Consider the following 15162-nt stretch of genomic DNA (forward strand, 5'->3'; position numbering starts at 1 on the left):
TACAGCACTGGGGAAATAAAAGCTGAAGGAAAGCAAACATGGGTCCCTATAAAGGTTTTCTGTTGAGGGATGAGGGTAGGGTTGGAAGAAAGAGTATTTACGAAGTAGTCGAATAAAAAATGACCTGCGTTTGAGCCCAGGCATTCGAGGTTGCAGTGAGCTTTGGTCACGCCACTGCACTCTAGTTTGGGTGACAGAGTAAGACATAGTCTCTAAAAAAAATTTAAAAAAAAATATGAAGTTTGAATACTGATTAATGGCAAGGAGACGAACTACTAGATTATTTTAACAGTTCAGGAGACAGATATAATGAAGGTGTGGACTATGGAAATAGCACAAAGAACAGAAAAGACAACTTCTGGAAGAGCACCGTCCTCAAATAACACCTCTCAGCAGAAACCCTGGTGAAAGTGCTCCAAATGGCCAAGCGCTACTCTAGACATCAGGACATATGAAAACAGGGTCTTCTAGCAGATCAGAACATAGTCAAATTTCAGAGGCTTTCTGGTGGGAAGGGCACAACGTTTCTCTCAAGGGCCATGCTTTTCTAGTTTATTCCTAGAAGGTTAGGGTTGTAAGTCACCATAGTGTTTAAAAAAATAAAACAAAAAAAGGTTAGGGTTGGATGGTACAGAAGAGCTAGGGTAGTGGTCACACTAATATCATAACTTCCTCTTACCAAGACCCACTCTGGCCCTAAGGAAACAGTTAATAGACAAGACTTCTGAGAAAAGAAAAAAAAATCCATCTATTCTCCTAATACAAATTAAACTTGCAAGTAAGTGCCTGTGGCTGGGTATGGTTCTCCCTGTAGTCAGAAAAGAGATGGCTGGGGACTCCTGTGATGGTGTTTCCCTATCACAAATCTGTTAATTTGGTTCCTGTGATCACACTTTTTTCTTTTCTTTTTTTGAGACAGAGTCTCACTCTGTCACTCAGGCTAGAGTGCAATGGCGCGATCTCGGCTCACTGCAACCTCTGCCTCCTAGGTTCCAGCGATTCTCCTGCCTTAGCCTCGCACCACCAGGCCTGGCTAATTTTTGTATCTTTAGTAGAGACGAGGTATCTTTAGTAGAGATGGGGTATCTTTAGTAGAGACGCCATACTTTTTTTTGTATACTGAGTAACTTTGGACTGTATCCTAGTTACAGTGATATTAATATGCTGCAAAAACTTTGTATTCTGTTAGCTTCCTCTGACAAACACTGATGTTTTTTCTTCTTAAAAATATTTTTAAAAAAGGAATTTTAACATTTACTGAATACCTCCTATGTGCCAGACAATATGGTAAGTACTTTTTAAATACAATTCTATTGACTTTAAAAAAATTATTATTTTTTTTTGAGACAGAATCTTGCTCTGTCGCCCAGGCTGGAGTGCAGTGGTGCAATCTTGACTCACTGCAACCACCGCCTCCTGGGTTCAAGAGATTCTCCTGCCTCAGCCTCCTGAGTAGCTGGAATTACAGGTGTGCACCACCACGCCTGGCTAATTTTTGTATTTTTAGTAGAGCTGGGGTTTTGCCTTGTTGGCCAGGCTGGTCTCGAACACTTGGCCTCAAGTGATCTGCCTGCCTTGGCCTCCCAAAGTGCTGGGATTATAGGCATGAGCCACCGTGCATGGCCCTGATTTTTTTGGTTGTAAGTTTGTCTGTCCTAGTAAACAGTTAACTTGGCTGAACTTGAACTCCAAATGCCAAAATTGAAATTCAGTTCTTTCAGTCTTGCCTGAGCTGCTTTCAGTCTTACCAGACTCCAAGCAGTCTGACCTATGAATATGCAGTTTAAAGGGTCAATCAAATATTTAGGTAAACATTATAGCTAGAATTTAGGGTTCTTTTTTTTTATTTTTTGCTCGCTCCTTTTTAGGACTTTTCTCCTCCCTTTCTAGCAGCTGCGATCACCCTGAACTCTGTCCTTTGGTTCTCTAAGCCAGTGGGACAGAAGATCTTCTATTAGGCTTCCAGTCACCCAGTGAGCAGAATGGGCCTTGCCCCCTAGCTTAAAGCCATAATAGGAATGTTGCCTAGTGCCATTCCCTTCACCTAAAGGCAGAAACCCCTCCAGTATGTTTCTTCTTTTTCTTGCTCTCTGGTGCCTTTAGAAAACTGTTTTTTGTATTTTTTCCAGAGTGTATAGTTATTCAAAGGTAGACAGTTGGTCTGACAGAAACTACCCAACAACTAACCAAAAGCAGAAAGAAGTGTACATCTTTGAAAATAGAATTCCATTTACTTTTAAATAGTCTACTCAGACTGATCTTTTTCGGTTATGTCTCAATTAATATGATGTTGTTGGTAAGACAAGTATATAGTATCTGACAAAAAAACCACAATCAGGCCGGGCGCAGTGGCTCATGCCTGTAATCCCAGCAATTTGGGAGGCCAAGGCGGGCAGTTCACTTGAGGCCAGGAGTTCGAGACCAACCTAGCCAACATGGCAAAATCCCTTCTCTACTAAAAAATACAAAAATTAGCCGGGCATGGTGGTAATCCCTGCATTTTGGGAGACTGAGGCAGGTGGATCACTTGAGGCCAGGGAGTTCAAGACCAACCTGGCCAACATGATGAAACCCTATCTCTACTAAAAAATACAAAAATTAGCTGGGTGTGGTGGCACATGCCTATAATCCCAGCTACTCGGGAGGCTGAGGCAGGAGAATCACTTGAACCCAGGAGGCCGAGGTTGCAGTGAGCCGAGATCACACCACTGTACTCCCACCTGGGTGATAGGAGGAGACTCTGTCTCAAAACAGAACAAAAGCAACAACAGCAACACAAAACCACAATCATGTTTACACATACTCTCTTATTTAATCTTCACAACAACCCTGTAAAATTAGAGGTATATTCTCATACTACAGATGAGGGAGCTGAGGCCCTAGAGGGAAAGCTTACCAAATAACAATGTTGTTCATAATAGTAGTACCAAGCAGAGCTTCTTGCATCCCTTGGACCTCAGCAAAAGTTAGTATAGTCTCCTCAGGGGGCATCAAAAATTGGTTTTCTTTGCCTCTGCAATTAAAACAGTATGAAAAGTCAGTACTCTGCACTAAAGCAGTTTCTAGGTAGCCCTTCTCCACATTGTTGAACTATGCATAATATAAACTAACCTATAACCAGGAAAAATAAATCTAACCCAGAAAACCTGTATACTGAACTTTCTACAATGAACATATATTACTTTCATAATACCTACTTAGATATGCTGCAAGCACCTCAAATTCATTATATTCAAAATTAAACTTGTTAACTTTCTCTATAAACCTTTTTTTTCTTTCTGCATTCCTATCTCAATGAATTGCATCACCATCTAATGTCCAAGTTTCTGGGTTGGTCACCACTCAAGTGACCACCTAGACTGGGAGGAAGGAGACAAGGATAATATCTACGTTTCAAGCTTGGTCACCACTCAAGTGACCAATCCTACCATGTTGATATTCTCTCCTTCCTCTCAATCTAGTCAATCACCAAGTCCCAGTAATTTTATCTTCTCATCTCTCAGAAATCTGTCTGCTTCTTCCCATCTCCACTAACATACTCCTAATTTAAGCAAACAATTATCATCTCTTGCCTAGATTACTGCAACAGATCATGAATAAATAGGCCAAAGTTCCCTGCCCTCCATTTTTAGAAAAGACAGACGATTAATAACAATGAAGTGTAATTGAAAAATAAAAATAAAAATAAAGTGTAATGAGTATATGATAGAGAAGATGCTGTAAGTTCAGTTTGCAACATTTTGAATTTGAGGTGTCCCCAATATGTCTAATAAATAGGCCTGCAGGTCTAGAGCTCAAGAAAGAGCTCAGAGGTAGAAATGTATATTTGCAAGTAGTCAGCACCAAGATGGTCAGTGAAGCAATGGACACAAGTGTGTGGAACGAGGAAAGGGTCTAGGACCTTAAGGTATTTCTATATTTTTAAAAATATTTGTGTGTGTGTGTGTGTGTGTTTAAGATTAGGTCTCGCTCTGCTGCCCAAGGTGGAGTGTGGTGGCGTGATCACAGCTCACTGCACCCTTGAACTCCTGAGCTCAAGTGATCCTTCCACTTCAGACTCCCTAGCAGCTGGGACCACAAGGCATGCTCTGCCACACCCAGCTAATTTTTAAATTTTTTGTAAAGATGGGGCCCCGCTATGTGGCCCCAACTGGTCTTGAACTCCTGGGCTCAAACTTCTGCCTTGGCCTCCCAAAGGGCTGGGATTATGGGCATGAGCCACTGTGCCCAGTAGAGGTATTTCTAACGTTTAAGGGACACAGAGATCTCAAAGGAGACTGAAGAACAAACTACATTTGCTGAGCCTCTCCCCTTCTTTGACTTCATCCCTGACATGTCTGGCTTCCACCTCACTAACCTGCTTCTATGTCATAACCTAGTGTTGATGCGGTACATGCTTATATTACACCCCTAGCACAGAAAAACAAGATCCTAGTTACCCAACTTTCTCTGAAACCTGTGATAAAATCATTCTTCATCTAATAGTTAAAAATCAATCAATGCTTTTCTTACCCTCCATCTTCTGCAAACGTCATGACTTCTACTTGTTGATCAGAAAGGGTCCCACTGCTACTAACTAGCCTCCTCTTTGTCAGGCCAAGCACAGCTTTTATATTTCCAGACTTCAGTAGTACTTGCTTTTCACTTTCATCATCAGAGGAACAAAACAATGCCCTAAGCCAAATATAAGGAAAAATGGGGTGATGTGAGGAGTAACCTTTTAATATTAAAGGACTAGGTTCACTTTTTTTTTTTTTTTTTTTTGAGACAGAGTCTTGCTCTGTCGCCTAGGCTGGAGTGCAGTGGCACAATCTTGGCTCACTGCAACTCTGCCTCCCAGGTTCAGGCGACTGTCCTGCCTCAGCCTCCTGAGTAGCTGGGATTATAGGTGCGCGCCACCATGCCTGGCTAAATTTTTCTGTATTTTTAGTAGAGACGGGGTTTCACCATGTTGGTCAGGCTGGTCTCGAACTCCTGACCTTGTGATCCACCTGCCTCGGCCTCCCAAAGTGCTGGGATTACAGGTGTGAGCCACCATACCCGGGCTTTTTTTCTTTTTTTCTTTTTTGAGACAAAGTCTCACTCTGTCATCCAGGAGGAATGCAGTGGTGGCATGATCTTAGCTCACTGCAACCTGTTTTCCGGGTTCAGGCGATTCTCCTGCCTCAGCCTCCTGAGTAGCTGGGATTATAGGCACCCGCAGTGCTATATACCAGGCTAATTTTTGTATTTTCAGTAGAGACACAGTTTCACCACGTTGGCCAGGCTGGTCTCAAACTCCTGACCTCAGTTGATCCACCTTCCTTGGCCTCCCAAAGTGCTGGGATTACAGGCGTGAGCCACTGCGCCCAGCCTAGGTTCACATTTTAAATAGAAACTTCAGTCAGGGATGTCATTCTATTGATTTTTTTTAAAACAAATCTCTCTCTCTTTAGATCTTTCAGATTCTTTCAAGACTCAAGCCTAGGTTATTACCTGCACTTAAAACCCACTGACAGAGACAAAGATGAAGGAAAAACAAATCACCCCTTGGGAATTACATACCTGATCTCTCTGATTTCCAAATTTCCCAAAGCTACACACACGAGATTATACACATCAGGCACTGGAACTATCTGTAATACTGGAACCTAAATAAAACAAAGCAGCCAAAAATTATACTTGGTTGCTTCATTTTTGTTTAATCCAGATTTTCCAAAATTTATCACATTCTTTTGTATTCTCACTGTACAAGGATAATTTTCATCATTTGAAGGCTCAGAAAACTTTTTATTAGCTGTAAATCTAAATAAACTATATGCATAATAGCATAATAGTGCTTACCGAGCATTTACCTAATGCAAGGTATAATTCTAACAATAGGGGAATAACTGGGTATATTTTGGCATGTGAACGAAAAGAATATTTATGCAGCCATTTAAAAGTATATCTATGTTCACTGAACAAATATTTATTGGGCACCTCTGTGCAAAGCACAGTGTTAGATGTTGTATATATCTGGGGAGCAAGAATGAGGTATATTCAAGTATGAAGACTCTACAGAAACAAGGAAATTTTTTTTTTTTGAGACAGAGTTTCACTCTTGTTGCCCAGCCTTGAGTGCAATGGCACGATCTCAGCTCATTGCAACCTCCACCTCCTGGGTTCAAGCGATTCTCCTGCCTCAGCCTCCCGAGTAGCTGGGATTACAGGCATGCGCCACCACACCTGGCTAATTTTATTTTTAGTAGAGATGGGGTTTCACCATGTTGGTCAGGCTGGTCTTGAACTCCTGACCTCAGGTGATCCACCCACCTCAGCCTCTCAAAGTGCTGGGATTACAGGCGTGAGCCCCCTCGCCTGGCCAGAAAAATGTTTATATGTATGGTGAGAAAAGACAGATCTAAAAATTTTAAGCACACTAAGATTGCAAGCATGTAAGATGTATATGATGGTGGGAAAAGACCAGAAGGAAATACATGTAGAAAAGAAGCAAAATAATGCCTTGGTGAAGGGCAAGGAGTATAAATATCAGCAAGTGTCAAAGTCAGAATAGACATAAAATTCTAAGCTCCTCCAACAGGTCTAGTGTAAAAACCCGTCTCTAGGCTGGGTGTAGAGCTCATGCCTGTAACCCCAGCACTTTGGGAAGCCGAGGCGAGTGGATCACTTGAGGTCAGGAGTTAGAGACCATCCTGGCCAACATGGTAAAACCCTGTCTCTACTGAAAATACAAAAATTAGCTGGGCATGGTCGTGGGCGCCTATAGTCCCAGCTACTCGGGAGGCTGAGGCAGGAGAATTGCTTGAACCCGGGAAGCGGAGATTGCAGTAAGCCAAGATCGCCCCACTGCACTCCAGCCTGGGCAACAGAGTATGACTCTCTCTCCGAAAAAAAAAACAACAACAACAAAAAAACCCATCTCTAGATAAACCTGTGATTGGCTGGGCATGGTGGTTCACACCTGTAATCCCTAGCACTCTGGGAGGCTGAGGCAGGCGGATTGCTTAAGCCCAGGAGTTCAAGACCAGCCCAGGCGACATGGCAAAACCCTGTCTGCATAAAAAAATATAGGCCAGGTGTGGTGGCTCACACCTGCAATCCCAGCACTTTGCGAGGCTGAGGCAGGCAGATTGCCTGAGGTCAGGAGTTCAAGAACAGCCTGGGCAACACGGCGAAATCCCGTCTCTACTAAAAATACAAAAAAATTAGCCAGGCGTGGTGGTGGGCACCTGTAATCCCAGCTACTCAGGAGGCTGAGGCACAAGAATCCCTTGAACCTGGGCGGCAGAGGTTGACAGTGAGCCCAGATCATGCCACTGCACTCCAGCCTGGGTGACAGAGCAAGACTCCATCTCAATAAAAAGAAGAAAAAAAAACCAATAAAAAATTAGCCAGACATGGTGGTGCATGCCTGTGGTCCCAGCTACTTGGGAGACTGAGGTGAGAGGATTACTGAGCCTGGGGAGGTTGAGGCTGCAGTGAGCCATGATCATGCCACTGCACTCCAGCCTGCATGACAGAGTGAGACTCTGTCTCAAACAAACAAACAAAAATTTGTGATAAAGCGAACAAAGCAGGATGTTAATGGTAGAGTCTAGAATGGTGGGTATATGGGTGCTCACTATACAACTTTTCTGGATTTTGAAACTTTTCATAATAAAATGTTGGGAAAAAAACCTCACCTCTGTTCTGCCTTGCATGGTCATAGCTCCCAATTTTGGTAAGCTGCCCATCTACATTATCAGGCAAATGGCTGCAAAGATCTCTTTCAGCTCAAGATTCCCACTTACCTCTGTGAAGTGCCAGGTACAAAGTTTTTCCCACTGCCAAGCATCCAGAGCTTTCCAAAGAGAAACTACATCTTCGCAAGCAGTTATGATACATGGCTCTTTACAACCGGCTCTTTCCCAAAACATGGCACTCACATCTACGGAACAGGAACCTGAAGGATTCTGACACAATGGCAACAACAGTTCTGTTAAAGTGGTACTCGAGGGCTGTTTTATGCAAAGCATAAGTACGCAAAATGATGAATTATAATTCAATGAAACACTAGGTATGTAAAATTTAAGTCTTATGCAGGTGAAAAGAAAGAGCTTTGTGGTTCTTATGTGCCTAAAATACTGCCTATCAAACTTACATCATGAAAGATTTTATTTTTTATTTATTTTATTAATTTTAATTTTTGGGTGTTTTTGGGACTGAGTCTCACTTTATCACCCAGGCTGGAGTGCAGTGGTGCAATCTCGGCTTACTGCAACCTTCGCCTCCCAGGTTCAAGTGATTCTCCTTCCTCAGCCTTCCAAGTAGCTAGGATTACAGGCGCCCGCCACCACACCCAGCTAATTTTTGTAGTTTTAGTAGAGACAAGGTTTCACCACGTGGGCCAGGCTGGTTTCGAACTCCTGAACTCAAGTGATCCACCCGCCTCGGCCTCCCAAAGTGCTGGGGTTGGCGTGAGCCACCATGCCCAGCCCATGAAAGATTTTAAAATGTATAGTCCGGATGGAATAAATTCAGATATAACCACAAAAAGATATCCTGTAGAACTTATCCATTTGAAAATTAAACATCCTGATGAACCACTTATGGGCTGAAACCACAGGTTTCGATGTTATTCCTCGGAGGGAATAACATTGAAACAACATACATTATACTATCTACTATTATGACCATGGGAGCACTATGTATCAAACTACAGAGTGTGGCCAAAGCAGTATTTCCAAGAAAATTTGGAAATTTCCAAGAAAAATCATAATCACAAAGGCATTTATAAGAAAACAAGAAGGATTAAAATCAAGTAAGCACGCAGCTCAAGAAGTCAGTACAAGAACAAAATAAGAACAATAAAAAAAAGTAGGAAGGAATTATTTACAGTTATCCTGTTTATTATAAAAACAGAAATAAATGAACTAGAAAACCAAACAACAACAACAAAAAAACACAACCCAATTAATAATCAATACAACCAAAAACTAGTTTGTTTGGAAGACCCACGTAATGGCCAAATCTCGAGTCTAATGTAGAAAAACAATAATTTAGAAATGGGGGAATGGGGAAGAGAGACTTAATTGCATATATACAGATTTTAATAATCTATAAGAAGTAACTTTTTACCTACAAATTTGAAAATATGAATGAAATAGTTGATTCTTTAAGAGACTAAGTTATTAGGACACTGGGCATGGTGGCTCACACCTGTGATCCCAGCACTTTGGGCGGCCAAGGCAAGCGGATCCCCTGAGGTCAGGAGTTCAAGACCAGCCTGGCCAACATGGCAAAACCCCATTTCTACTAAAAATACAAAAATTAGCAGGGCATGGCGGCACACGCTTGTAATCCCAGCTACTATGGAGGCTGAGGCACAAGAATTGCTTGAACCTGTAGGCGGAGGTTGCAGTGAGTGGAGATTGGAGATTGCCCTACTGCACTCCAGCCTGGGCAACAGACTCTGTCTCAAAAAATAAAATAAGTTATTAAAATTGACTCAAGAACAAATTCCGAAACAGAGCGTAGGTATTACTATGTATCCTTTATAGAAAAGGAATCTGGGGCTCAGAGGTTATACAATTTGTCCAAGGTGACATAGCCAGTAACTGGGAAAAACTTTATGTGGATTTGAAGTGCTTTCCTTCACACCAGTGATTCTCTGGGAGAGCTTCTGCACCCCCATCTTCACCCCTACCCCTAGGACATTTAGTAATGCAACATTTTCAGTTACCACATTGCACAGAAAAGATTAACCACTAGAACTGCTCCCCATTTTCTTACAAATCACCATAAGTGATTCTTCTAGAAACATTACACCATTTGAGTAGGAGAGGCATGAATAACTCTCATTTCACTCCGTCAAAATGCCTGAGTTAGATTTATTTTATTTTATTTTTGAGACGGAGTCTCACTCGCCCAGGCTAGGGTGCAGTGGTAAGATCTTGGCTCATTGCAACATCTGCCTCCCAGTTCAAGTATTCTCTTCCCTCAGCCTCCCTAGTAGCTGGGATTATAGGCGCCCACCACCACGCCCGGCTAATTTTTGTATTTTTAGTAGAGATGGGGTTTCATCACGTTGGCCAGGCTGGCCTCAAACATCTGACCTCAAGTGATCTGCCCGCCTCAGCCTCCCAAAGTGCTGAGATTACAGGGGTGAGCCACCGTGCCCAGTTCCCTAACTTAGATTTAGACCTGAAGTTCAGTTACTTAGCCTAAGTTGTTCTTGCCAATAGGTTGGCATAGAAACTTTAAGAGGAGAGCTCAAAACATAAACAGAGGTAAATATTGGGAAAAATAACCAATCCAAATCTGTTTTTCTGAATCTGTTTACCAATATCTTTAATAGTATTAAAGAACAAGACGCTATATGACTGAATTCTTTTCAATTCATTAAAGTTTTCATATGTAAGACACAAGACACTAGAAGAGAATATTCTTCTGACCTTTAACTTTGAAACCAACTGTAGGTTGCCTGGGTTTATGCTATCAGAAGCAGGAAGCTCTGCTGTTTCAGTCTGTGAAAACAAAAGTCACATCATTAGTCTACACTTTATGTATGTCTGCCTGTATTACCCTCTCATCAAAATGTCTACTTCATATTGTCTTTATTTCCTCTTATAACAGCAGCAAAGCTCCAAATGCAAACTGTTTCACTGATAACAAAGAGAATAGGACCTCCCATATTTAAAAGAAACATTTTAATGAACCTTAATTTCCCCAGAATGAACTTAATGATTACAATGAAGTCATATCAAAGAAACATGTCAAACCATTCTTAAATGTGGAAGGCCCAATGTGCAAGCAAGTCATGCTGTTCACATTCACTAAGGCATTTCATTCCTTCAGAGAAAATTTCACAGAGGAAATGGATTGTACCTGTTCGATGGAATGTTTATGCAACTCCTGGCATGTGTTTCTACCGAGCTGATTTTCTTTAAAAGTGAATGACTCAATGGGTGGAGGTGTTCCTGGCGGGACAGAGTCACAGTCACAGGTAGGTTGTCCTTGCCTGCCTGACACTTGCAGGGTGGTGTGTGCTTTTGCTGGGCTGCCTGAACTGTCGAATTGTTTAGTATCACTGGCAAGACAGACTGAGTCTTTCAAATGAGCAAGCTGGGGTGTGCAGCAAGTTCGTCCAGCAACCTCTGTAGATGCTTTTTCATAGGAGCCTTGAGGGCCAAAGGCTGGAGTAGTACCTAAGATGGGGAAAGCAGGTGAACACATGTCTGTGGTAGGCCTGTCATTATCATCAGGCACAACCGTATTTAAAGGAGTATAAAGTAATATGGATGAAGAAAGGCCCGTCTTTGTATGCTGGCTTTGTGGGTTTGGCCTTTTGGGATGTGATTTTCCTGGTAGAACAATAAGATCTTCTTCTAAGTCCTCCACTTCTGTATCCATGCGTTTAGGACTCAGTTCCTCTGGAAAAATACAGTTTCCCTCTTTAAGATGTCTCTCTCCAAACATTTTTGATTCAAAGGGCTCCACTGGTTTTTCTGAGCAGGACTTCAGTTTTTCAAGCTTAAGAGGTCCAAAGTCTTCATCAGGTAACTGAAAGTCTGTGATACTGAGAAAAGACAGTAGTTGCTTTAAACTCAGCATTCCATCCCTATGAAATGGAGCCGTGAAAGCATCATCATCCAAGGATAAATAAGCACTGTTACTCCAAGAAAGGGAATCCTCTTTTTGATGACGACTTTTCTTCCCTAAAGAAGAAAAATAAGTCACAAAAATAGTAACAAAACCCAACAAAACAGACAATCTGTTTCACTGATGACAAAGAGAATAGGATCTCCTAAATTTAAAAGAAACATTTTAATGAACCTTAATTTCCCCAGAATGAACTTAATGTTTACAATGAAGTCCTATCAAAGAAACATGTTAAACCATTCTTAAATGTAATACCCAACAAAGAGTGAGCTTCTAAACTCAAATATACTAAAAAATGTTCATTACTTTTCCCATCCATGACTCAGAAACTTGGGTGAAGGGTTCAAACAACGGTCGTGAGTTAGTGATTAATTAGCAGCTATTTTTCTGCACTACCCAAAACAGTGTATTGCTAGCCAGGTATGGTGGCTCACAGCTGTAATCCTGGTACTTTCAGAGGTCAAGGTAAGAGAATTGCTTGAGCCCAGGAATTCGAGACCAGCCTAGGCAACACAGTGAGACTATCTTTAAAAACAATAAATAAATAAATACATAAACATTAAAAAAAATAAGGCCAGGCATGGTGCCTCACACTTGTAGTCTCAGCACTTTCAGAGGCCGAGGCAGGCGGATCACTTGAAGTCAGGAGTTCAAGACCAGCCTGGCCAACATGGTGAAACCCCATCTCTACTAAAAAATACGAAAAAAAAAAAAAAAAATTAGCCGGGTGTGGTGGCGGGCGCCTGTAGTCCCAGCTACTCGGGAGGCTGAGGTGGGAGAATGGCGTGAACCCGGGAGGCAGAGCTTGCAGTTAGCAGAGATCACGCCACTGCACTCCAGCCTGGGCGACAGAATGAGACTCTGTCTCAAAAAAAAAAAAAAAACAAAAAACTAAACTAAAAAAATTAGCTGGGCATGGTGGTGCACGCCTGTGATCTCAGCTACTTGGAAAGCTGGGGTAGAAGAATCACTTGAACCCGGGAGGCGGAGGTTGCAGTGGGCTGAAACTGCGCCACTGCACTCCAGCCTGGGCAACAGAGCGAGATTCTGTCTCAAAAAATAAATAAATAAATAAAACCAAACCAAACAGTGTATGGCCAACAGTATAAATAAATAAATACATAAATAAATAAAACCAAACAAAACAAAACAGTGTATGGTCAACAGTATTAACTAGGAGAAGGGACTGAGGACAAGTCTCAATTCAACCACTGATTTGCAGTGAAACCTTAGGCAAATCGATTTATTTCATTTTCTCTTTTCTCGTTGTCTCTCATAAGGGAAGTGAACTAAAAATATCTACATTCTTTCCTACCTCTAAAACTGTGATTTCAACAGGCTGCCAAAGTATGGTCTACAAAATGCTGGCTCTTCTCACTATGGAAAACTTAGTCCCCTTTTGAAGCAAAGAGTAATTTACTGCTTTTTGTTTGCTTGTTTGTTTCAAGATGAGGTCTCACTCTGTTGCCCAGGCTGGAGTGCAGTGGCGAGATCTTGGCTCACTGCAACCTCTGCCTCCCAGGCTCAAGCAATCCTCCCACATCAGCCTCCTGAGTAGCAATTTACTGCTCTTATTGCAAATGGTATCCCACACCATTCAAAATGTTGCTATATCCTCAATGATGAATGCATAAACAAACTGTGGTATATATATACAATGGAATACTAGTCAGCCATAAAGAGGAACAAAGTACTGATGCATGTTACAACAGAAACATACCTTAAAAACATTATGCTAAGTGGCCAGGCTCAGTGGCTCACACCTATAATCCCAGTACTTTAAGAGGCTGAAGGCAGGTGATCACTTGAGGTCAGGAGTTTGAGGCCAGCCTGGACAACATGGTGAAACCCCGTCTCTACTAAAAATACAAAAATTACCCAGGCATGGTGGCAGGCGCCTGTAATCCCAGCTACTCAGGAGGTTGAGGCAGGAGAATCCCTTGAACCTGGGAGGAGGAGGTTGCAGTGAACCAAGATTGTGCCACTGCACTTCAGCCTGGGCAACAGAGTGACACTCCATCTCAAAAACAAACAAACCCATTATGCTGAGCAGCCAGACACAAAAGGTCACATATTGTATGATTCCATATATATGAAATACCCAGAATAGGTAAATCCACAGAGATAGCATGCAGATTGGTGGTTGCCCAGGGATGAAGTAGGGGGTCAGCGGAGAGGAAATGGGTAGCAGCTGCTTAATGGGTATGGGGTTTAGGGGTGATGAAAATGTTTTAGAATGAGATAAGGTGGTGGTTGCACAACACTGTAAGTGTACTGATTTGTTCACTTAATTTAAAATGGTTAATTTTGTTATGTGAATGTCACCTTGAGAAAAAAAGTGTTTAAATGTAGCTGCAGGTTACTACAATTATAGCAGACTATTTCAAACAACTGGCTGGGCCTGGTGGCTCACGCCTGTAATCCCAGCACTTTGGGAGGCCGAGGTGGGTAGATCACCTGAGGTCAGGAGATTGAGACCAGCCTGGCCAACATGGCGAAAACCCGTCTCTACTAAAAATATAAAAATTAGCTTGGTGTGGTGGTGGGCACCTGTAATCTCAGCTACTCAGGGGGCTGAGGTGGGAGAATCGCTTGAACCTGGGAGGCAGATGTTGCAGTGAGCTGAGATAGCGCCATTGCACTCCATCCGGGGCGACAAGGGTGAAACTCTGTCTCAACAACAATAAACAAAAAACTACTGTGTAAAAAACAGTATTTCTAGATTACTGGATTGCCTACTTTTGATGACTTTGTATTCTTGTTCGCTTAAAAGATGATGAAAAGTCACAATTATTATTTTTGGATTAATTAGTCATAGCTTACAGACCAAGTCCATGTCCAATGGTACAGAGCAGCCTGCTACCTATTTTTGCACATAAAGTTGTTTTTTTTTGTTTTAGGAACTTGGCTGTAAAGTGCATATAAAGGTGGGTTGGAACACAGTCACGGTTACAAGTTGACTTTGGCTGCTCTGGCACATAGCTGAGTAGTTGAGACAGAGCACAAAGACTAAAACATGTGCTATCTGGCCCATTCTAGAAAGTATGCTGATCCCTAGTTTAGAGCCACAATGAATTACCCAGATTTTGTGCTTAGTTGATCAGATATGATTAAATTCTCAGTAAATGAATTAAAAGTTTAAATTGCAATGTATCCTTGCTTCCCATCCTCCAAAATCCTGTGTCCCTTGGAGGCCTTAGAGACACTGCATTAGATATTTTATCCAAAAAAGTTGTTTAGGCCTTTTCATTACATGATGACTTCTAAAAGAGATAGTCAATGGACTCTTAGTCTTTTTTTTTTTTTTTTTTTTTTGAGAGAGGGTTTTGCTCTATCACCCAGACTGGAGTGCAGTGGTGCAATCACGGCTTACCGCAGCCTCGGCCTCCTGAGCTCAAGTGATCCTCCTACCTCAGCCTCTCAAGTAGCTGAAACCACAGGCATACACCACCACACCTGGCTAATTTTTCTATATTTTTTTTTAGAGATGGGGTTTCATCATTTTACCCAAGCTGGTCTCAAACTCCTGGGCTCAAGCAA

The 15162-nt window shown here is 42.0% G+C and overlaps 1 protein-coding gene across 8 annotated transcripts in view; it reads right to left on the bottom strand.

The window, feature by feature from the left end:
- Positions 1–15162, bottom strand: part of PALB2 (partner and localizer of BRCA2) — a 37059-nt gene that overhangs the window by 14534 nt on the left and 7363 nt on the right. For all 8 annotated transcript variants that reach the window (XM_054453680.2, XM_063654077.1, XM_063654076.1 and 5 more), the window contains 6 exons: positions 10849–11678; positions 10416–10487; positions 7773–7934; positions 5545–5630; positions 4513–4674; positions 2897–3013 (listed from right to left, as the gene is read on the bottom strand). In XM_054453680.2, the coding sequence (XP_054309655.2) occupies positions 2897–3013; positions 4513–4674; positions 5545–5630; positions 7773–7934; positions 10416–10487; positions 10849–11678 (1429 nt within the window). The remainder of the gene's footprint in view (positions 1–2896; positions 3014–4512; positions 4675–5544; positions 5631–7772; positions 7935–10415; positions 10488–10848; positions 11679–15162) is intronic.

The sequence above is a fragment of the Pongo pygmaeus genome, chromosome 18, assembly GCF_028885625.2.
Source record: "Pongo pygmaeus isolate AG05252 chromosome 18, NHGRI_mPonPyg2-v2.0_pri, whole genome shotgun sequence".
Classification (NCBI taxonomy): Eukaryota; Metazoa; Chordata; class Mammalia; order Primates; family Hominidae; genus Pongo; species Pongo pygmaeus.